This window comes from Vulpes lagopus, chromosome 1 (genome assembly GCF_018345385.1).
Source record: "Vulpes lagopus strain Blue_001 chromosome 1, ASM1834538v1, whole genome shotgun sequence".
In the NCBI taxonomy this organism is placed as follows: domain Eukaryota; kingdom Metazoa; phylum Chordata; class Mammalia; order Carnivora; family Canidae; genus Vulpes; species Vulpes lagopus.
The window spans coordinates 53,544,450-53,568,949 of record NC_054824.1 but is presented as its reverse complement, the minus strand read 5'-3'; the positions used below and the strand labels follow the sequence as shown (position 1 = coordinate 53,568,949).

Here is a 24,500-nt window from a genome sequence, read left to right as displayed (position 1 = left end):
CTCCAGAAGTTTCCACACAGTTCATTCCTGATCACTTGGGGAGTTGACATGGCCTACCAGTGTGAAAACAAGAAAACTGGAGTGTCCTATCTGTGAGCAACTCATCTCCTGAGAGTACATGCTATAGGACTAGGACAGCTCATCCTGAACATTAGCATCAAGTCCCAGAAGAGAGAATGGAAAGCAGAAAGGATCATGATGCTGTGCAACCAACAAGGCATTAAATGTCTTTCTATGAAACAATATTTCAGTGTCATAGTTGCCTTTTTATAGGACTTGGTGGGACTATGTTGTGAGTGACTTGCTAGAACAGTTTCTCAAACTTCAGTGTATGTGCAGGATAGAGCTATAAGATTTAGCAAACAAAAACACAGAGGCCAAGGAAGATTTAAATTTCAGATTTGAAAGAAACAACTATTTTTTCAGTATATCTCAAATATTGTATAAGATATATTTATACTAAAAATTAGTTACATTTCTGAAATTTAAATTTAGCCACATATGTTGTATTTTGTTTGGAAACCCCAAAGGGGGAGGCAGTATAAAAAATACAGATTTCTAGGCCCCCACCAGTAGATACTCTGACATAGCAGGCACTGAAGGTGATGGTGAAGAGTTGGAGAACAATTTTCTGTACTCTTGAGCACCATAGGTGGTGATCACCAATAGAGGTGATTTTTTAACCCCATTTTGAGAACTACTTCTCTGGAGGTGACTGAGATACTAACAGTGTACTGTCTAGTCATCAAGGGCTCCAGGAGATGTTCAAAGAGGAGACAGACACTTGGAAGAATTCACTTCCTGGCAATTTTGCCATCAGCTGCCTTGGGAGCCACCTTCATATGGAAGCCACTATAGAAAACTGCAGGAGGATAGAGATATAGAAAATCAAGATGGGAATCTGTTATCAGATCCCCAGCAAAAAGATCATCCAACTCAGTGCAAGTTATTTTTTTTTAATTTTATTTATTTATTTGAGAGACAGATTGTGAGAGAGAACACAAGAGGGAGGAGAGGGAGAAGCAGGCTCCCCACTGAGCAGAGTGCCTGATGCAGGGCTCAATTCCAGGACCCTGAGATCATGACCTGAGCTGAAGGCAGACACTTAACTGACTGAGCCACCCAGGTACCCCTGCAAGTTGCATTTATGTTGAATTTTTCTTTTCCTTAGAAATATTTATCTTGTTCTTAACTTAGAACCTAGTATGATAGTAATACTCCATAGTTAAGATTTCTAGAGAAGCTGCTATTGTCCAGGTACCAGATTTTAGTCTCATTTACTTTCACAACAATTCTGAGTTATATGTTATTATTATAATTTCACAGACAAAGAAACTGAATCTTGGAGAATTTGAGTAAATTCTTCAAAGTCGCAGAGCTAATAACTCAAAGCCAGTTCCATTTGTGTCCAAACCGGAAAGTGTCAGAGATTATAGACTAAAGTAGAGATATGAAGGCAAGACCCAGAATCAAGACGCCAAACAATATGCCATAAGTGAAGAAATGTAAACAGTACAGTGCAATGCAGTCACATCACCAGATTAAGGGCAGAACTGGAGAGTTTGTTCTGGTCTTCCTAATAGTGGATGAAATATATTGAGCAACCTTCTTTGCAGAAGTCTATGTGGCATGGACATTCAAGCAAGAGAAATCCCAGAGAGAAATTAACTGTCCAAGTAAACTTGCTTTTTAAGTTGCACCATTATACTCACAGGAAAAAAGTAAGTTAACCCTTCAGACACCAAGTAATCTGTGCACAAGACTGGAATAGTTTATGGTATTGCTACACAAATATAGGTTTCCTCAAATTAGAGAGCATTTTTCAGGTCAGAGTTAACTAAAGAGTTGTTCTGTTCACACCCAAATCCCAGTATAAAACCCCTTCCATTCCCACCAAAGGGGAAAAAATAGCACACTCAGCTCAGAGGACACAGAAAGACACGTGGGTGAGGAACTGAGCCACATCCCACTGGTCAGCAGGAAATGACATGGCATTTTGAAGACTATGTTTAAGGAGGATGGGGGGTCTGAAACTCCTGCATTAAGGCATTAAGCACTATCACATTATATTATAGGCATCAAGTTAACTAGGACTGGCTGCTGACATGAGTTTTTTGAACAACAACAACAGAAGAAAAGATTGAGATTGTCTGCAAAGCCTATGGAATGCTAATGCACACATGGAGAACACGGATATTAGGACAGGACACACGAAAAAGGTCAGAACTGAAGGAGGGAGTTCTGGTTACTCAGGCCAGAGCCCTCTCACAGCCTTTCACATGGCTCAGGAGTTTTACTCCATTCTGAATGAGGGAGGACTGATGGTAGAGATTGCAGGTACGCTCTTCTACTTGTAGCTGTTCCCTATTTATCCTTAGGTTGAGTAAAATTACTTCAGCCCATAGCTTCAGTCATTCTAGACTAATACTTTCTTGACTTCAATTCCTAAATGAAAGAATTTGAGGTATTATGAAAGGCAGCTCTCTGAACCTGACTAGACCACTGGTCATCATTCGATAGCAGTGTTCCCTATGGAAGGGAACTTTAAAAACTTGTCCTCTCTGGGTGTGCTACATGTTCCACGAGGAGCATACATATGTGCACACACGTGCACACAAAGCCAAGCAAAGTCAATGTGGAGGAAAAATTGAAACAGGTTGGGTTTTTTTGTTGTGGTTTTTGTTTTTGTTTTTGTCTTTGTTTTTAACAGGTTGTTTTAAAACCAGCAATACTCAACTTCTGCCTCATGTGAGAAGAGGAGCCAATGCCCCAGTGCTCTAGTCCCTTGAGGTCTCCTGCCTCTGGAGAAGCGTCACTGAGGGCCAGAGTTAATCAAACATGGCTGGCAGGGAGCAACAAAGACCTGACCAGGGAGCCAGCACATGCTGACACAACCAAGGTGCTATTTCACAACCAAGGTGCTATTTCCAGCTATAAATTTAGCTTATTATTCACTGTGTGCTGGAAGGCTCTGTCATCCTGGGCATTTGTAATTAGCCCACCATACCTCATTTCTTACTCAGTTACAGAACATTTTCTTTCTTTGTGGACTAGTGGCCCCTTCTCTCCTGTACTTCCTTATTTTGGATTCCGAGCACTTCTCCCATTTCCTGAGGCCATTTAAGATTCTAATCACAGGTCTCACCTACCACACGGAACTCGGCACAAGTGACTTTGGGACATCATATAATATGAGGATGAATTACTATTCAAGATGCTAGCATGACTTCAGGAAACCTGGGCCATCTCTAAGACTCCAATCATCTTGAAGTGGCAGAGTTTAGAGCTGGAGCTGTCAATCAGAGATGATTTTGTTTCCCAGAGAGCATTTGGAACGCTCTAGAGACATTCCCAGTTGTCACAAACAGAAGGGGAGGGATGCTACTGATCTTCAGAGGGTAGAGGTCAGGAATGCTGCTGTACACAGGACAGCTTCTCACAACAAAGAATTAGTGCGTAAACTACTAATACTATCATGATTGAGGACCCCTAATCCAGACTAGTGCTATAGGTTGTGGAAACAACCCATGCCTGCTTTCCCTCAGTAAATCTCTAAATTTTGATGGAAAGACCACCAAAATATAAAAACATGGTGAATTACAGTAAGAATACTTTGACAGTCTTTACTAGGAGGATATGCATGTCTTTTTAAACATTTAAATCTGACATCACGCATTCCCAAAAATAATTACTAATTAGCATCAAATCCATTATCTCTTTAGCCCTCATAGAAACACAAGGAAGTAACATGGCTACTGATTCTGTTATGATTACACAACTGGAACCTTCCTCAGAGAAGTCCAGGTGAAGCTCAACCTTCCACATAGCCTGCATGGATTAACTGTGTCTCTAGCACACTTGTGAGCCATGGGAAAAGACATGAGTACATAAGCACTGAGAGTTAGAGAGTGGAGACTTCTTAAACACCCACCTTTTCTGCAAGTATATAAACACTGAGAAAGGCACATCTCATTTGCACGTACACCTCTAGATCATTACCAATGAAATGCTCATTCATTACCAAGACTCTACCAGAAGGGAAAAAGATTCTGGGATTTCAATAATATATGCCATGGACTACATTCATATACATTACTTTTGCCAGACAGGTGCTCAGAGAGTACATATTTTGAGCAAAGGAATAGATTTGTGGAATCACCTGCCCTAGTGTCATTAGCATTTATGGAACATCTGGGTGAACATATATAAATAGAAATGCTTTCCAAGTGCATTTATAGTTGGGCAGGATATTGTAACTTTGGTCTTCTGTTAGCTGGTAAGGCTCACTTTTCTTATAAAAGAAGCACTTGAACAGTCAGATCACATTACTTCCCAGCCCTTTTTACTCTCCATTCCAATTGGGTATGCTACAAATGATTCATGAGGAAAAACCACATATTTATGCAGGCAGCCGGCGGCTTGTGGGGAAAGGTTTAAGGCAAGCAGGGAATTTTGTGTGGAAATCAATTCTTTGCGGAAGTCAATGTATTATGGACATTCAAGCAAGAGAAATTCCAGAGAGAAATTAACTGCCCAAGTAAGCCAGCTCCTTGAGGTGTGCATCTATAATCACTAGAAAAAAAAAAAGTGAGTTAACCCTTCAGGCAGCTCTTAAATATACATTAGCTATTGAGTAGGGAGAGCTAGAGAACTGAAATTGGCCTTTAAACACAGAATTCCTTACAAAATTGATTCACAAACCAGAACAAATTCCCCTCAAATTAAATGGATGTTTCCAAAGGGCTTGTCTGCAGGGTTTTTCCACGGACTATCCTAAACAGGAGTCTGGTCATGGGAAATTTCCAGTACCTACAGAAACATGGGATAGTCTAGAGCTCTGGAAGTGAACAGCCCCTTGCTGTTTGAGAGCAAAGACTTTCCAACCTGAGGCTGACATAAGTTATGTCTACTGAAAAGATGGAACCATGGAGCCTCTAGACAGATAGCAAGAAATCTCCCTAAACAGTCACAGATTCAAATGCTGCGGAGTCAAGGGAAGACAGCCTGGAAATGGAATGCTCTAAATGGGGGTACCTGAGTGGCTCAGTGGTTGGGTATCTGCCTTTGACTCAGGTCATGATCTCAGGGTCCTGGCATTGAGTCCTTCATCAGGCTCCCCCTGGGGAGCCTGCTTCTCCCTCTACCTGTGTCTCTACCTCTCTCTCCATGAGTCTCATGAATAAATAAATAAAATCTAAAACAAAAAGAAATAAAAGAATGCTCTAAATGCCATAGGTGAAGCACCAAAGAACCACACCACCAATCTCTTTGTGAAAAGCATGGCAAAGTAGACTACTTTTCAATACTCCTTTTCAATACTACTACCTAAGGAGTACTCAGAGGAATACCTCAAATTCCTCAGACACTGAAACAGGAATAGCACGCTTGACTATCCTATCACCGGCAAAAAGACACAAAGCTCAGGTTCTGCTTCTGAGAGAAACTGTCCTGGGCTTGGTTTGGCTGCAGCCTGGGCAGGGAGGCAGACAGACCACTCGTGGCTATGAAATCTACAAAGGAATATCACACTTGAAATCCCCTTCTACTGTGCCAGGTTGAGGTGGCTGACTAGAAGCCAAGGCAAATTCCTTGCCTGGTGGCAGAGCATTTGGTCCTAGGCTCTGGTCAGGGCAATTGGGAATAACATGTTACCATAAATCACTGCAGACACCTAAGGATCAATGGTTTCTTCCCTGCCTGTCTGCCAAGCCACAGATTTCAAAGTCAGACTCCTGTATATGAGAAGAGGTTAGGCTATGAGAAGTGGTTGCCCAGCAACTAGGATTAAGTCACCTTCTCCAAGTCCAAATAAGGGCTTTAGTTTAGTTAATGGTTTTGTCCCATTGTCAACATCCTGGTTTTGATATTGCTATGGCGAGGGTTGATATGGTGACAGTTATGGTTGTAGTTATGGTATTACTGAGGGATTGACAATGGTTATGGTGATAGTAATGAAGTTTTGGAATATAGGTGAAGTTTGGTGGGGTGAGGTCCAGAGCCGGATGACCAAGGAAGAATTCTTGAGACATCTTTGGTGCAAAATGGTTGTTTTAGTAAAGCTAGGGGACAGGACCCATGAGCAGGAAGAGCTGCTGCATCAGGGTTGTGAGGGGTAGCTGGTTATATACGCAAGAACTGGGGAAGGTAAGGAAAAAGGAGATTTCAAAAGGATTTTCATGCTAAGGAGGACCTACAAGATACTGGAGGCCTTGTCATTGTCAAGTTAAAGACTGCTTTTCCCTCTAGCAGGGCATTCACATTAAAACAACTGGAAGCTTCCTGAGGAATGTCATACATATCCCACTCTGGATGGGGGTCCTTTGTGGGATATCAGCTTGTGCTTTGTCCTCAGCTAGCCCTGTTCCCCATCAGTATCACGGGGGAAGCTGAAGGAAGGGCCCACAGGAACTCCTGTTTCTGCAACTTCTTCTAAGTCTAAAATTATTTCAAAATAAAAAACAAGAAAAGAAAAATCCCAAGATATTACAAAAATACAGTTACTTTTAAAAAAATATTTTGCCAGGCTGTAATAAAACTTCAAAGCAAGGCATGAGAAAAGGATACAAATCCTGAGTATACCCTAGACTTGATGACCTTCCAGTTAGGGGTAGTCTGACTGAACCACTTACATAGCAGGACATAGAAGTCACAACCCATGAAATGATTCCTCAGAGTACAGGAATGTTTCTCTCCTAAATACCAGAAATACCCTGGAAGAGGGAAGGTTTTCTTCCTATTTCACATATTACACATGCACATACATCATTGTTTGCATAGCTTCTTTATCATTCCTTTGGAACTACGGCGTATTTCTAAAATATAGTTTTCGAAGTACTCTGTGGATCACTCACATGGGATACACTTAATGAACTTGTTTGCTCAATGACTGAAATGACCTTCATTGGCCCTAAGGGTCAAGAGAGGTTCATAATTTTTAAGTTTTGCCACATACACCAGTTACCACCTATGTCTTTAGTCATGATACATTCTAAACAACAGGATTCAAAAGAGACAGCATAGCACAACACCAGTGACATGCAGCTAAAAAACTGCAGTGTATTGTGTAATATTTAACACTGAGAGATAAGTCCCACAGGATTTAAATGCTGGATCAGATAAACATCTTATTTTTCAGTGATCAGAATAATTGTGGGATCTTGGAATCTATTCTTTACTTTTCTCTTTCCTCCCTCCATTCTCTGATTATGGTACTCTACTTACATACATTAATTCACTATACTTAATTTTTACTGAGCAACTACTATGCTTCAGATTCTGTGCTAGGGTGTAAAAGCTAATAAGCTAATGAAAAGACAACTGCAGAATTTTAAGGTCATCAAAGATGAAAATGCCAGGAATACACCTAATGAATATGTTTAATGAATCTACACTACCAGCTTAAACTAAAGCCTCCTTCTCAAAACATACGCATTGCTTTTTTGTTTTTGTTTTTTTTTTACTTTCATAAAGTGAATATAAGCAGAGAAAATAAATGGATAAAAATGGAAAGCATCTAATGAGAAACAAAGAACTTGCTTCAGACTCAGTTTTGTCCTTGCTGACTTGATACTGTTCACAGGTCAGTCTGCCAAAGCGCAGGCAACCTATCAGCTTTTTAGATGGCCCCCAAGTCCCATGCACCTATAGCCAACTCAGTGATGCCAGCAGACAAGTGTGCTACCCAGAGAAGCAAAGTCAGATGGGCATTACACTTGCCATCCAATGCAGGACTTAGATACATTCCAACCTCATGTGAGGTCCTAAGGACCTATTTGACTCTGGGTATTTCAATGTAGTCAAGTTAAGCTGTGTGAGAAAGCATACAAAAACAGTTTTTGAGATGCCTGGGTGGCTCAGTGGTTGAGCATCTGCCTTTGGCTCAGGTCGTGATCCTGGGGTCCTGAGATTGAGTCCCGATCAGGCTCCCTGCAGGGAGCCTGCTTCTCCCTCTGCCTATGTCTCTACCTCTCTCTCTGTGTCTCTCATGAATAAATAAATACAATCTTAAAAACAACAACAACAGCAACAGAGTTCTTTAGGCCCTAAAGCTGTGGGCATAACGGTACAACAAGCCTCCTAGCCACCAACAATTTAAATGCTACTCTTGTTGTTCTGGGCCTAGAGTTTGGTTTCCTTCAATCTAAAGCAGTTCTGCTTCCTTTCCTCACTGGCATATTAGCTGCCCCTATTAGGCACCTAAAATGGTGTGTAAGTGCTGTGCTTGGAATAAGCGTAATTAAGAGTCTGGAGGAAGGTTGAGGAGATAACCATGACTTTTATTAGGGGTTATTCAACTGAAGGTAATTAAAAACAAATGATCAGAGAAAGAGAGAAGTTCATTTTCTTGGTTCCTCAGAAATCTGGCATAATTGCCACGATACAATAGATGCTCAGACAAATGTCCTGGAAGACTAAGGCCCTTAACCTCTCGGTAGATGATCCATCCATAGGTTAGACTCATTGTAAAGGGAAACTAAATGGCCTTTCCACTACTCTGATGTAACTCTTCATTCATGGATCTCTGGTTCAACTGTACTCAAAAAACAAAAAAAAAAATTCTTAAAGTGGTTATAGAGAAATTTACCAAGGAAAAGTAACGTTCAGTTGTACTACATAATGGGATATGAAAGACCATCAGAGTGTACTTTATTTGTCCTGGAATCTGACATGATCTCATATATCTCATGATTGCTGATCTCTCATTCTGAATACTCTTAAAGGCAACAATATGACCAATTGATATAGTAAGATAATGAAAACTTAATAAGTAATTATTGGACTCGAGACAAAAATCAGCAAGCATAGCAGACAGCTCAGAAAGATATTGTAGTGTGCATTAACCTAAAGGACCAGAAAATAATCATTATCTACTTTGTTTTGCTACATATAGTTACTGCTTCAAAGAGTATTCACAGGAATTCTGAGAGAAATGATTACATTTATTCTAAAGCACTTGTTTAACATAAAATCATAAAGTTGTTTTTCAATACCAGTATGCCACAAGTAAACATGTTATACCATCCTACTACTGCTGCCACTTCCAAATAACTTTTGTAGTGAATTTTATGGCCTCTCAGCGCTGACTTTCCTAGTGGAGCCAGATCTTACCTCTACAACGTTGGTGGGATTGAGGATATAGATCCCAGATGGTGTCAACATTTCAGGACTAGAGAGTCCCTCGGTGCCAGAAATACTGATGATCACATTGTTTCTTATTATATTTCCCTGTTCTGACCAGTCTAATTTAAGAAAAGATAAATCAAACCCAGGGGAATCACAAATATAATTAAAATTTACATAACAGTCTTGCTTCTACTAATACATGTTATAGCTTAAATAATGCATATAAATATATATACGTATATTTAAAAAACATTTAGTATGTTCCACAATTTAAGATATCTAACATTTTGCCATCAGACCTGTCTATAAAATATATGACAATTTAAGTGGAGTGTAACTAGTTTTAAAACCAATTTACAGGGCAGCCCCAATGGCCCAGCAGTTTAGTACCAGCTTCAGCCCAGGGCATGATCCTGGAGACCTGGGATGGAGTCTCATGTCAGGCTCCATGCATGGAGCCTCCTTCTCCCTCAGGCTGTGTCTCTGCCTCTCTCTCTCTCTCTCTATCTCTCTCTCATGAATGAATAAATAAAATCTTTAAAAAAAACAATTTACATATTTACCAGGTTTTTTTTCAGGGGCAGCCTCCCAAGAGATATATTTTATGTCCATGTCTGTACCTGAGAAAAAAAAAAGGTCATGTTACTTCATTGAGCACACTTTATGCCACCCAGAAAAATGAGGGATACAGCCACACTATTTCTTCTTTATTTAAATTTGGTTTTGTGTTTTTAATTTATGGACCAAAGAGATATAGATTATATGGGCTTTTTAGTTCTGGGGTACTATAGTGAATGCTAAGTTCATTTTAAACAGAATAAAGAACAAAGAAGTAGAGGTACAATTTTACTTCTTAGGAAGAGTCTTAAATGACTGTCTCTGGAGGGTATTATGCTGAGTGAAGTAAGTCAATCGGAGAAGGACAAACATTATATGTTCTCATTCATTTGGGGAATATAAATAATAGTGAAAGGGGATATAGGGAAGGGAGAAGAAATGTGTGGGAAATATCAGAAAGGGAGACAGAACATAAAGATTCCTAACTCTGGGAAACGAACTAGGAGTGGTGGAAGGGGAGGAGGGCGGGGGGTGGCGGTGAATGGGTGATGGGCACTGAGGGGGGCACTTGACGGGATGAGCACTGGGTGTTATTCTGTATGTTGGCAAATTGAACACCAATTAAAAAAATAAATTTATTATAAAAAAAATGACTGTCTCCATAGTCAAATGCCATATATGCATGTGTCAGCTCCAATCCCTTCCCTAGCTATTCGTATCAGCCACCAACTACCTGCACTGGTCTGGAATAGAGGAGAATAAAAGAGCATGGACCATGCCACAGAGACTGATTAGCCACGTATGTGGCATCAATAAGGAACAGCCCCACAGAACCTTCTCCTTTTTAGGTATCTAGGTATATGGGTTTCCATGTCATTTCATGAACTGGGTTTACAATCCCATTTTGCATGAAATTAAGCACTTCATCTATACTGCACAAATAGAAAAAACAAATATTCTATTTCATCACTTGCGGTATAATAGATGTCAAGAGCCTCAAATTCACAAAAAGCTCTAAAGGCTAAATTCCCCCTGCAGGTTTTCTTCCTTGCCTAGTTAATGTCTATTCCATACAATTGTTTTCTGCTACAGTAATGTTGTTAGTGTACCCTCCTGAATTTCTGCTCTGGGTTTCAGCAAACTTTTCCCTTACACAAACCAAGAGTAAGAATAGACAAAGTCAACCCTCCATCTGTTAGTTTAACTGCCCTGTAGGTGTTCTTTTCCAAACAAAAGAACTCCCTGCACCTGATTGTCACTATTGTCTTTAGTTCTTTGTCTTTTAGAGCTGGAGTTTGTTTTAAAGCAAGCTTATATGATCCATATTTTCTCACTGAATAGTTTCCCTCTCAGGATTAGGAACTTTACAGCTCTTAACAGATTGTTCTTAAATGAAACACATATGTGTTTCCAATGATGATATCACAGAATTAATTTAAATATAAAACACTATTTAACAAATATAGTCTGACTTCCATTTAAAACCTCTGATTTCCTTTTGTATTTCAGTGTATTCAAATACCTTTTGTTTACGAATTCATTCATTTCTTTCAACAAATACACCTACAATGCACTAATTAATGTGTACTAATTAATGTGCTCCATGCTAAGGAAACTGTGTTCACATGAAATCTGGTGGTACAAATAGACATCAATCAGATGATCAGAAACATGAACATGATATGTAATTTTAAATCAATAAATAATGACTGGTGCTCAGAGCTTAAATAAAGGTCCTTGACTTGGGAGTGTGTGGGAGAGAACTTCCTAGGAGGAGTCTGACGAGAGGAAAAGAGCTTGTGCGAAGGCCTTGAGGCAAAAAAAAAAAAAAAAAAGTGACCTTTTGAAAGAATTAAAACAGTCCAGTGTAGCTAGAGTACAGAGGAATAGCAAAAGAGCAGGACAAGTTTAAAAACCTTAATAGAGACAAAAATCACTAAAGGAGTCTTCTAAGTCAAGTTGAGGGCTTAGAATTGTATCCTAAGAGCAATAAGAAATTCTTAAAGAGTTTAAAACATAGGAGTGATATGATGCAACTTGAGTTTTTTTAAGGATAATTCTGGGTTCTGCAAGGGGAATGAACTTTAGGAGAAAAAAGTAGATACAAGTGATCAAGCAGAAGATTCTCAAACGTGAGATTCTTTAGCAAGCCATGGGAGAAGCTAAGAACAGAATTCAGGATTTTTAACTCCCTGTCAACATCAAGGCTTGACATTCCTTGAGACTGTATAGAGATTTATTTATGTGACTTTGAATTATTGTGAAAATTGCTGAAAGTATATCTGAAAACCTCCCCTTTCATATCTATTAACCTTAATTGAAATGTCATCTTTAAAAGTTCAGTTTCCTTGTGATTAAGTTTAGGGAACTAGTTAGTCATGGGTAAATTTAAATTCAGAATTTTAACTATGTCCTACTTCCAATGATCAGAGGCTAAAGTTTTTATAGATTGGGAATTCAAATTTTGGTAAAATTCCTTTCAAAAAATGATTTGTCCTAATCAAGAATGCCTAAATGAAACAAGCTCATCTCTTACCCACTAGCAGTGCATGGCCTAAAATATTATAGAATATATTACTGTCCACCTTCAGGCCCAAGGTCCTTGACATGCTGAGGCCTCTATTGAAGGAGCTCCACACTGTGCAGCCTTGTACATAGGAATCTGAAGAGGAAAGAGTAAGGCAAACATTTGAAGTGAGTCTTGATGGCTCCTCAGATTCTGTTGATCATTTCCAAAGCAAACTGTAATATAACTGAGAACATTCTCCCATACAATGATGAAAATCAGGAAATGAGGAGTTGGAAAAATAAATCAAATCAAGAAGATGGGTAACTCAGGCCAATGTCCCTCAAAGATACCAGAGATAAGCAAAGTAGAATCTGAGAGTCAGGTGCTAGAAAGAAGAAAACCATCTGAGAAAGAGACAATATGGCCAAACTACCAAAGGACTCATGGCTGTCAGGGTTTCCAATTGACTACCATCTTTGGTATCTATTCTTATCACAATATGGCTGACAGTGGCTAATGAGAAGTCAAGGACAATATAAAGAGTATTTCTGAAGGAACAAATCTGATCTTTGCAAATCACATCTTCCATAATCAGAAGATACAGTCATTATTTCTTCAAGCTATGACATAATTTTTTTTAACTTGCCAGGCAATTATATTCTTGGCCCAAGACAGCCAGAGATTCTTATTGCAAAATGAAAGCAAAAACAGAGGTTGACCTGAGGATCATGACTCTCACATTTGAATGTGGTAGGTTTAAGACAATGAAGGGCAAGTACCTATATTGTGCCAAAAGAAATTGACACTTAGGAAAATCATTACCCTGGCTCCATGGGCATATTTTATGCGCCCCCCCCCCCATCAAGTTATGTCCACTGGATCAGTTGATAAATACATATTTACTGAGTATTGACTATGTATTTCAGGAATTGGGCATTTTGCTAGAGACAAAGGTGAACAAAACTAAGTAAATTCTGCACTTGTGTATCTTATTTTGATGTAGGAAGCTTACATTAAAATAATAATGGTGGCAGCCCTGGTGGTTCAGTGGTTTAGCACTGCCTTTGGCCCAGGGTATGATCTTGGAGACCCAGGATCCAGTCCCACGTCAGACTCCCTGCATGGAGCCTGCTTCTCCCTCTGCCTGTGTCTCTGCCTCTCTCTCTCTCTCTGTGTGTGTGTGTCTCTAATGAATAAATAAGTAAAATCTTTAAAAAAAATAAAATAGAATAAAATAATAATGGATAATTAAATGATAAACCCTGATATAGGAGTTTTGTATTATTCTCAGGTAGGGAGATATATTATATAAATATCAAATGTTTGAAGTACTGAAAAATTTGCTTTGCTTCATGGAATAATTTGACTTTTCAATTAGAGCTATCCAGCAAATTCTCAACTATAATGTAACTATAGACACAGAGCCTCCACATTCCCCTTGAACTCAGCTCCTCTGGTATGGTACCCTCACATTACTCCCCAATAAGTTAACCCATCCATACCTACCTCTGTAGGAAACACTGCCTGTTGCAGACTTTTCCTGGCTCCAGATCTCTACTATATCATTCATTCAATTAGGTCTGCCCACTCAAACAATCAATAAGTACTAATGATTAGAGCTATTATGGGCAGAATTCAGGGATTTACCTGCACAAGTAGCAAAGATTTCAACACCCTTTAACTCCCCTGGCTAGAGGCAACTGGCCACAGAGGGTTCAAGAGTCTTCAGGGCATGAAACAATAAAAGATTCTCTGGCAAGCATGCCAGAAGTTTTTAACCCCTCCCAGGAAAGACAATTGCATATTAACAGGGACCTATAAGGGATAATGTATTCATTCAGTGATTTTCAAACCTTTTAAAGCACTGAACCCTTTTCAACTAAAACCAAATTTAAAAAATAGATAAAACTTTAGATATTCTGAAGCAGGCTGGCAGAGGCAGATTGACTTTTGAGCATTTGTTTATGTTCAACTGAGAACTCATATGTGACGGCTATCCTGATTTATAAAGAACTGGTTCCACATCAAACTTTCTGCAGCATGATAAGCACCAGGAGACCGAAGAATTAGAGAGTAGGGCACAAAGATACTGATCATCCCAGTGTGCTAGGGGAGGAGCCATATTAGGAACCATCTCCCTAAATGAATATCAAAAATAAATAATGTGGAGGAGATCTGGAAAATTAGTATAAATAGACATCCTTGGTGTGCAGACAATTTGAGATGTGGAAAAAAATGCTGCAGGTGACAATATTCTGCCCTCAAGGACCTCAAGGATTACTTTGTCTTAGCCTGCTGAAATCCTAGCATCTCTCAAGACTCATCTGAACCTCCAAGGAGGCCCTGATACTCTTTGTTAGACATCACTCCCAGAGCACCATCCCTTTCAAGGAAGGCAAAGCTTGAACGTGTGGGTATTGGAGGAGCTGGGGGTTGGGAGGATGATTCAGAAAGGAAGCTGCTATCCTCATTACTTAGCATCTCTGCATGTCTGCATCTGGTATTAGGCTTTTGCCCTGGATGCTTCTATGTCTCTCTAACTTTGGTTTCAGAACCTTTCTCTATATCTGGTTACATGCTTCCTTTCTGGTTCTGGTTTTGTTTTTCACCTAGTTGTTCTCACCTGCATTTGCTGTTTCCTGCTCCCTTCCTATATCTTTATTTTTTAAAAAAGAATTTATTTATTCATGAGAGACACGGAGAGAGAAAGAGACACAAGCAGAGGGAGAAGCAGGCTCCCCACAAGGAGCCTGCTAAGGGACTCCATCCCAGATCCCGGGATCATAACCTGAGCTGAAGGCAGACACTCAACCACTGAGCCACCCAGGCATCCCCGTTCCTGTATCTTTAGCTCTGGCCAAGATCTGCACGCTCTGGCTACTCCATGGCACCCAGGAAAAGTATCTGGTTCTCAGCCCATTCTCTCCCATTTTCCCAGATGGAAGATATCTTCAAGTTAGGACAACTTCGTATGGAAATGCTTTCTTCTGTGCCTGGGCTCTCATAGCACAGATTATTTATAGTATTCAGTATCAGTTTGCCTGTAATCAAAAGCTAGTAAATGACAGAAGCAGGATTCAAAACACTGATGTGTGTGGTTCACTCCATGTCTATTATACCTCTACTGATGGTTGTCACAGGGTACTCCTTGGACTTCTTGTTCTAGAATCACAAAGTTTGCTTTTAAAAATTCAGATTGTGAGGCCTAGCTTAGACCAGAATTTTTCAGGGCAGAATCTATAGCCCTAAATTTTAGTGAACTCCCCAAATAATTTTTGTTAAGCACACTAAAATTTGAGAACCACAGATCTAGAGTATAATTATCCACCTTTGAACTCCCATGTCCCCATATGTCACCTATCATGACCCCTGCATGCAAAGACTTGAGCAAAGAAGAAGAGAGAAAAATGAGAAGTCATAAGCCTGGACCTGCTTACCTCTCATAGCTCCCATCAGAGTCAGTGAGCTCACATGCTTACGAAAGGCTTGCCCCAGATCCCGAAACTGCACTCCCCTCAGCTGGACCTGGCTGGGCTCCTCTGGGAAAGACTGAACGATGACTCTGGCCCCCAGATCCCTGGATCCCAACATCTTCTCACTCTTGGAATATAAACAGTCCTGCAAATTCCCTGAAACGCAGAATGAAGTCAGGGTTGGGGGGGAACTGAAGCATGTGCAACATGCTTCTAGACAAATCATCTGGTATGAAAGGTACTGTAAGTACAGAGGATAAACCATTATTGTTTGTTCATTTAATAATCTTATTTCCCTTTTACTTCGATTTTCCTCTTTGGATTATTAATTAAAACATCCAATAACTAGGACATGATGTTGCCTTCACTCTATTATTTCCAGAAGCCCCCAAATCAATCACCTTAATTACTGTCACAAAGAGGCTGGCTATAACCCACAAACTCAACCTAAATAGATGCTTATTTCAATCCAAAAGATCCCCTGGAGGGCGTGTGCAATAAAATGACCTTCTCGTGGTTGATAATTGTAGGGCAGAAATGTGAGCACTGAATGTAATCACAGCTCTTTTTAGTCTTTAGCTGTCCAGTGGGGTTTCCTCTTTATTTTGTTGCTTTATCATTTGGGGACTTAGCAAACTACTAAATGCAGAAATGGCAAAGGGCTCCAGAGAAATAACTGAGTGGTATCCGCCACACTCCCATCCCCACCACCTCCTTCCCGGCCAGTTCCCTAGTGAGGACAACACCCTACATTATACTCAGCTACCTTTGCAGTATTGTAACCTCAGGATCCAGGATGCTTTCATTGACACATGGCATTTGGTGGTGTGAACTAACCTCGGAATGGATAAGAAATCATACTTTGAACTATTTCTTTATTATCCATGCTAATAAACCAAAGGGCCACAAATATGAAATGATGTATCATTCCACAGTGAATAATTCACAGTAAATTTGCTTACACCCAGGAATAAATATGTAAGAGGTAAATGAAGAGATGTTTCATATTTGCAAGATTTATCACAATTTTGATGATTTCTACCCAGGATCCATGATATTTTGAGTGGCCTGGACCCATATTTATTTGGCTACCTCATTTCCACACTTCAGCCCCACACAAAGAAAGGGCAAGTAATATGTAATTCTTTCTAATAAATGTCTATGGATTTGTTTTACTTTGAGGATTTTGTAATAACATTGAAGAGTTGTGATGAAATCAGGGGTTTTTCCATTAGGAGCCAACAGATTTATAATGGCTGAGATAGAGAAGTGTGGTCTCTCTAGCAGCATAATCAAATGCAGTGTTTTAGAGAATATGATCTGAGAATGCCTATATGAGGAGTATTGAGATAGTCTGAATAGAATGAATATTCAATTTTATCAAAATTGTTAAGTTTGTCAATCATTGAGTTCAAACCCACAGTATCCAAACCTTTTTCAGAATGAAATGTTTGTGAGCTAGGTGACTGGTGGTGGAGGGTAGAGTCAAAGTCCCTCTCACCCAACTACATTTCAACATTATACCTACATGCATCTATATGTAGACATGATTCAAATCTTTAACTCTAGCCATGACATTTCTTCCAGGCCCCAGACACTACCAGGCACCTCTGCTCAGGTCCTGGCCTGGCATCTGTCTCGACATGTACAAAATTAAAGTCATGATCTGTAGCCTCCCACTCCAAAAGCTGTTCCTCTTCCCATCTCACTAAATAGCCTCATCATCCATCCAGAGCTCATGCCTGGGAGTCATCCTTGACACCCACACCATCCTAAACCAAAGTTGACAAATGATATCTTCACAACATGTGAAAGCCTCATAATCTACAGCCTGGGAAACCAAAACATAACCTACTAAACTAACCATCCCTGAAATAGATGTTTAATAGGCACATCAGTGTGATTCAGTGCCTGTTATTCTTCTAGAAGATAAATTGACTTTTTCAACCACTTACTTAAAGTATGTGGTAGTTCACTCAGAAAACAAACTCTAAAAGTAGGGGTTGGGGGTAGGGACAGACACAAGAACCCTATCAGTCTAATCAGTAAGAATGTGCTGCCTGGGTCTGTGATTCTAGCATTAAACTGTTTTCCTGAGAATTTTAGAAGGGGCCTAGAATGAGAATTGAGACTTCATTACAAATTTCCTTAGAAATTTAACCTGACTCTCTGAATTTAATTATTTAACAGGATTTTTTTTCCCAGAGAAATAATTTCACAAGTGGACACTTGCTTACCTCATTCCAGGGCTGTGGAAGGTAGGAGATGAAATGACAATTTATCAAAAGCATTCTGAAAACTAAAGAATATTATGGGCATGCAAAGGTTAAGGGTTTGTTCCATTTGAAAGAAGTTGACAATACTAGATATTGTTTGAGAGTAAGAACATTCTTTTTCACTCATTGACTTTCCAGAAAAATCTCTCTCTACCTTCTGAATCACTGGCCTCCTGGCATGAAGCAAGGTGCTTCATCCTCTCAGCAGTGAGATTTCCTTGTATGGTAATACTCCTGCTGAGCAGCACTACTGTGACTTTTAAAATATGGAGTACTCCAGCCACCCAATTCTCTGTGAAGTTGTGAGAGTATCTGAAGAAAAAAAAAAAAAAACATGGAAAAGACACATCTGAAGATATTCCTCCAAATCTTATTAGAATAGTAAGCCACTAGATTAGCCTAATTCTCCCTTGGGAGTCTATTTCTTTACAAACTCAGACACAGAAGAGTTGAATTATAGGCACAAGTATGTGAAAATTAGGTGCATTGCATCGTAAGACAGAAGTTGCAGAGTCATACAGGAAAAACTTATTTAAGAAGTCTAAATTTTTCAGGGATGCCTGGGTGGCTCAGCTGGTTAAACATCTGCCTTCAGCTCAGGTCACAGTCTCAGAGTCCTTGGATCGAGCCCCATATCAGACTCCCTGCTCAGTGGGAAGTCTGCTTCTCCCTCTCCCTCTATCCCTCCCACTGTGCTCTCTCATTCTCTCTGTCTCATATAAATAAATAAAATCCTAAAAAAAAGTCTAAATCTTTCAAAAGTTTCATGCTTTCTAATTTTCTTATCAACACATCTAGCATTATTTACTGTAAAAATACACCACTGAAAGACAAACAAGTGTCCAGACACCAACACAGTTAAAAACTCATCTTCTGAGCACCTGGGTAGCTCAGCAGTTGAGCATCTGCCTTTGGCTCGGTCATGATCCCAGGATCCCGGGATCGAATCTCGCATCAGGTTCCCTATGAAAAGCCTGCTTCTCCCTCTGCCTATGTCTCTGCCTCTCTCTGTCTGTGTCCCTCATGAATAAATAAATAAAACCTTTTAAAAAAAAGTCCTCATCATCTGTCTAAACAGAGCCAAGCTGATGTTCATTACCTCAAAGGTGACCTCAGATAAAGGTCTGTATTGTGCACAGCTTCCACAATAACAATCTCTTCCATGGGTTTGGCACCTCCAACACCTATTCTGCTGATGATGACAGCTTCATCCCCAGGGTGCCAATCCACAGCATCCTCCAGAGCCAGTACTGTGTCACTGGCATAGGCAGCTGCTTGAAGATGGGTGAAAGTCACTTCTGGTAGCAAACCTAAAGCCGAACGAGGAAAACTTGCCTTACACATTTTAATAGTTAATATGAGTATCATGTTTTTCAACCAAGGAATCCTTGAAAGAAGAGTCTGGGAAAACAAGATTCAGGCTTGATAAGCATCAATGCTTTTACTTTTTCTTGGATATTAGTTTTCTCATCTGCTACATGTTGTGATAAAAATAATGTAGGATTGAATATAGCATGGGATGAAAACACAGGAATTGGAGTCAGACTAAACTGACAATTGAATCAGTTTTGCCACGTTCTAACCAAGGGTAATATACTCAAGGATGGGCTCCAGTTTCCTTAGTTACAAAGTAGAAGTAGTGAGGCCTTTCCCCACAGAGGGTTAGGAGGTCTAAATGCGAGGAGGACTCTGAAACATTTAGCTTGGACCTTGCACATAATAGATCTAAAACATATTTTAGTCTTTCCCTTCCTGGCATCACATTGTTTGGAGAATAAAATTGTACTACCTATTTCTTATTCCAAATAAAATTAAATGGCTATTAGGCTCTCTGATGTAAAAGTTCAAAACAGATCTCTAATCTGAAGACTGCAACTCAGTTTACAAATAGGGTTAGTAGAGTGTGGAATCAAAACTACCTTGGATTGGTTGTTCTCAGTCTTGATGTATCAAATGATCCCTTCAAACTCTAAAGTGGGTGTGTCCACAATGGGTTTGCTGAGCAAAGTTGAACTTGAGACTCCAGAAATCTTGATTTATATCAGGCTCCAGCTCATCCATCTGATCCTCCCCATGCCAGTATACTCCTTAACTATCAAAGATTCAAGAAGGTAGTCTGTCTCACAGTTTACTCTGGCCTTTCCCAACAAGGGTCAAGGCAAAGACTTTCTTCAAGCCATTATCTGAAGCCATACCTCAGAAAATACATGGCTTATTCCCAACTCCTTCTTCTTTCCTCAGTACATTTCCTTCCTCCTTTGCAATAGATCATAATTTACCTTTAGCCCACAGCAACTTACTGTCCTCCCTTGTTGCACTAAAGCAAAGTAATAATACTTGAATCTCCAACTACAGAGGTAGCTGACAATAAATCATTTTCAAATTATTTTAAACTTCCCTCTTTATTTATGTGCCTGTGTGTGCATGGGCACTTGTACCAATAACGTTGTTCTAGGCTTAGAAGGATCCCTAGGTTAATAATGTAATTTCTGAAGTTTACTTGGGCAATAATTTTATCTTGAAATAATTTACAGAGTTCAGAATTTCTAATTATAGGGCAGGTAGAAATTAAGACATAAATCATCCCAAAAGAAAATAATTTTAATTTTATTCCTTGTTTGTATGTTTTAACCTTTGGGAACACTAACATAAAATAAAGTCTATTTATATGTATATGGATATATATGCAAATTTCTATGATCTGTTCTTGAATGTCCACACAGAAAATTTTCTGCCAAGCATAGAAAATGTTTATCAAAGACAAGATGCTCTTAAACTCTGTGATCAATTGTTCATAGTAATAAATCAATATGCAAAAAACACTTACTCTCCACCTACAAACATGCAGGTTATAAGTGACGGAACCTAGAATAGAGTATGTGATATTTCTCAACTCATCATTATAAATAATAGTCACATCAGAATGAATGAAAAAGTCACATAGCATCTTTGAAGTACATTTTTTACTATTAACATAAACATATGTCCTTTCAATTGTTGACAGAGTTTCTAGAAAGCAGTAAAATTATCTCATAACTTATTCACTCTCATGGCAAAATAACACAAATCTATGTGAATGACCGAAACATTGAGCTTGGATATTTCATCAATGCTAGCAGCATCTTTCCAGCTATGTGGTGGATACTGATGTTTGGATGAGCTACTGCTTCCTCAAACTCATGAATGTCAGAATAATTATAACAATTACCTGAGCTAGACCCTCTGGATATACCTTTTTCTCTTCTGATCATTCTGTATTTTTCTTTTTTAAAAAACTTGGCAAAGTTATTTTAGCTACATCCCTTCTTTGCTTAAAACCCACAGAATCTGCCTACAATACTCAATAGTAACAAAGCCCCAAATTCCCCTCTTGACTCTTAAGACTCTGTAATCTGATTCTACTTTATGGTCTTTGACTGTAATAAACTCTCTATTTCAGGAAGCCAAGTCTGTTTACCTCTTCTCATTTAACAGGATCATTCCTTCCTCTATCCCTTTACCCATTCTATCCCCTTCCACCTATATGCCTGGCCTTCCTTCCTTCTTCTAGTCTTCCAAAATGAAGCTCAAGCCCCACTTCTTCCATTGGACTTCAAGGAGCACTTCAGTCTGTGATGATGCCCACCTCCTCCTATAGACCTTGTAGTGATGTGGGGTTCGTATTTGAGCAAAAGATTTGTTTATACTTGGGATTTAGTCATGCCCAGGTTTGTGGCTAGTCAGTGGTCCACTTGTTGGAGTTGCTTTGCATGAGAGGAGAAGCTTATAAAAAGGAGCAGATGGAAAAACAGGTTGACGAGGTCTGTCTCAGATATAGGCCTTCTTTCCTGAGCCCATGGACCCATGACTGAGCCTGAGAACTCTCCAGGTGGCTTTTGCACCTGATGCTTCTCTGCCTGGAACTCTAGCACTAACTCACTCTGCCTCCTTCTTCAGCATTATCTTCAGCTTGGTTCCTTGGAGAAGCCTCCGAGACCACCTGACTGGGTCCAACCTCTTGGTATAATCTGTCACATCATGGTGCTTTTCTCCTTTCTAGCACTTAACCCACTGCAGTTTGACTTCTTACTGTAATTCTGTTTGTCTTTCCTAGTGCACAGGACAGCAGGAACTATACCTACATTTGCTCACCACCATAGCACCAGTGCCTGTCACAGTGTTTAGCATATCATGGGTGTTCAGTAGATGTGTGCTGAATGAGGAAAATCATGACTGCGACATGGAGAAACATGCACCCCAAAGCTTTGGTGTCTGGGTGACCAGGTGGAACCCCAAGTGGCAAGGAGAGGTGGTCAGTACACTGCATCATGGGACACAACACTCCCACAATACTCAGGGGTTTGACCACCTGAGTGGCAGTGAAAGCTTATACCCTCAGCGTCCATGTGGGGAGTACTCTCATGGCACGGACTCGCAGCAGGAGCAGCAGGCCAGCCCTCAGCATCTTCCTGAAGGGAGGACAATGACCAAGGAAGCCAAAATGGAAGAAAAGGTGCACGAAAGAAGTCTCACGGTGACTGCAACAGACAGACTAGTTGATGAACTCACATGACATTTGTCATGACAATACCTATAACAAGTATGGGGGAATACTGAAAAGTGCTGGAGATTCTGTGAGAGTTGGGGGTAGGGGAGGGCAATAAATTTTTTAGTATTACTGCTGAAATATACACAGGCTGAGAAGGCTAGGCATGGGGGCTGGAGAGACAAGTTATGTAATCTATAGTTCGTACCATACATTTCAGTATTAAATTATTTCATAATTAGTACAGTGCTTATGCATTATCTCCCACTCAACATTTACTACCTGAATGCAGGGCCACCACTTTACATGTTTCCTTCATATATGTCACAATTCCTAACCCAGTCCTGGACTTACAATTAGCATTCAACTCATAAGGCTTTTTTTAAAGATTTTATTTATTTATTCATGAGAGATGCAGAGACATAGGCAGAGGGAGAAGCAGGGTTCCTGTGGGTACCCTGATGTGGAACTTGATCCCAGGACCCTGGGATCACAACCTGAGCCAAAGGCAGACACTCAACCACTGAGCCACGCAGGTGTCCCAATTCATAAGGATTTAAATTAACTATTTGAATACTCTCTTCTGGATACTCACTTGCAAACTCCCATCAGATATATGCCTACATGACTATATAATATCCAATATGCTTCAAAGCAGAACAAACAACACAAACATTTATTAAGAACTCCAAATAAACCCAACCTAGGCTAAGTAGTTCCACTCAAAGTAAGAACTGTTTGTTTTTTCTTGTTGTTTTTTTCCTTTGACAGATTGTACAGATTACACAACTGAAATGCTTCAGGGACAAGATTGGACAGTAATGAGATGTCAGCAGCAAGTTCTGAAACCAGGGCTTCTGAATCCAGAACCAAAGAACTGGACACATAATCAAATTGCCAGCCTCTGGAAATAACTTTAAACTAACTGTACCCAGATCGCAGTGTACTCAAAAAATTATTTTCCTTATTTCATAAATGTTATTTAAGTGCCTTACAAGGCAAACTAGCTGGCTTCTGCGATGAAGAAAGCATTGCCCACATTGTAAACGTGAGTCATTTCACTTCAAGAACTCTTAGAAAACCCAAGTTGGGCAGCTCCCTTCCTTTCTCTACCACAAATCAAAAACCATACAAATACAGTTTAAAAAGCTCAATAATTTATGAATATGCTCAAATGAAAAGGGTTAAGCTCTTAATGTGTAATTTAATACAATGTTTAACCACTTTGGGCTTTCAACATTGACCTGTTAACCAACAAACTATTCATTTAGTCCCACTAATGACTTCGACTCATAATTGTATTTCCTACAAATTATTGTCCAAGCATTTCAGTGCCATTCATCCATAATTACACAGTCCCAGAGAACCATCTTACCAAATGGGCATGGAGAGAAAGAAAATAATCTTTGTGAGTTAATACACTTTAAAATCACTAATTGCCCTCTGTTTATTTTGCAGGACTTCAGTCTTTATTCCAAGTGAATAACTGCCAAGACCTTTCCAAATCACTGGGGGCGGGGAGGTAGTGTAGGATGAGGAGAGGAAGGAGAGGGAGAGAGAGGGAGGGAAGGAGAGAAAGAATAATTTCATTAAAATAATGTTCACATCAAAATAGAAAGATAAGGGAATTCACAGAAGAACTAGAAATATTTTTCTGAAATACATGCAAATTATTTCCCCCTATTTCTACATGAGCTTCATATTACGCACAGTAAAATGATGAACGCTGTCTCCTTTGTATGTGTAGATGAACATTTCTCATGCACTAGAAAAGACAGACATGAAGAGAACTGGGTCCCTGTCTGCCAGGGTCCATGGCCAGTACAGGAAATAGACAAAAATCACAAATGCACCATGTTATGTGTTAAGACAAAGGGTATCCAGGGTCTACTGGTACAGCCATGGAGCACCTCACTCACACAAGAGGAGGGGTTGTTTCTGGGATTGCTTCCCAGGAGAAGTGATGATTGAGCTGGGTCTTTAAGGATAAGTCACAGTGGGCCAGGTGAGAAAACGGGCAAAGCACTCCCAGGAAA

The 24,500-nt window shown here is 39.8% G+C and overlaps 1 protein-coding gene across 15 annotated transcripts in view; it reads right to left on the bottom strand.

Annotated features, from left to right (window-relative positions):
- Positions 1-24,500, bottom strand: part of PKHD1 (PKHD1 ciliary IPT domain containing fibrocystin/polyductin) — a 477,526-nt gene that overhangs the window by 256,336 nt on the left and 196,690 nt on the right. For all 15 annotated transcript variants that reach the window (XR_005990304.1, XR_005990305.1, XR_005990310.1 and 12 more), the window contains 6 exons: positions 19,039-19,249; positions 18,094-18,251; positions 15,628-15,819; positions 12,218-12,343; positions 9,687-9,743; positions 9,109-9,239 (listed from right to left, as the gene is read on the bottom strand). Coding sequence is in view for 12 of the 15 variants with exons in the window: in XM_041771518.1 (XP_041627452.1) it covers positions 9,109-9,239; positions 9,687-9,743; positions 12,218-12,343; positions 15,628-15,819; positions 18,094-18,251; positions 19,039-19,249 (875 nt within the window). In the remaining 3 variants the exon portion in view is untranslated. The remainder of the gene's footprint in view (positions 1-9,108; positions 9,240-9,686; positions 9,744-12,217; positions 12,344-15,627; positions 15,820-18,093; positions 18,252-19,038; positions 19,250-24,500) is intronic.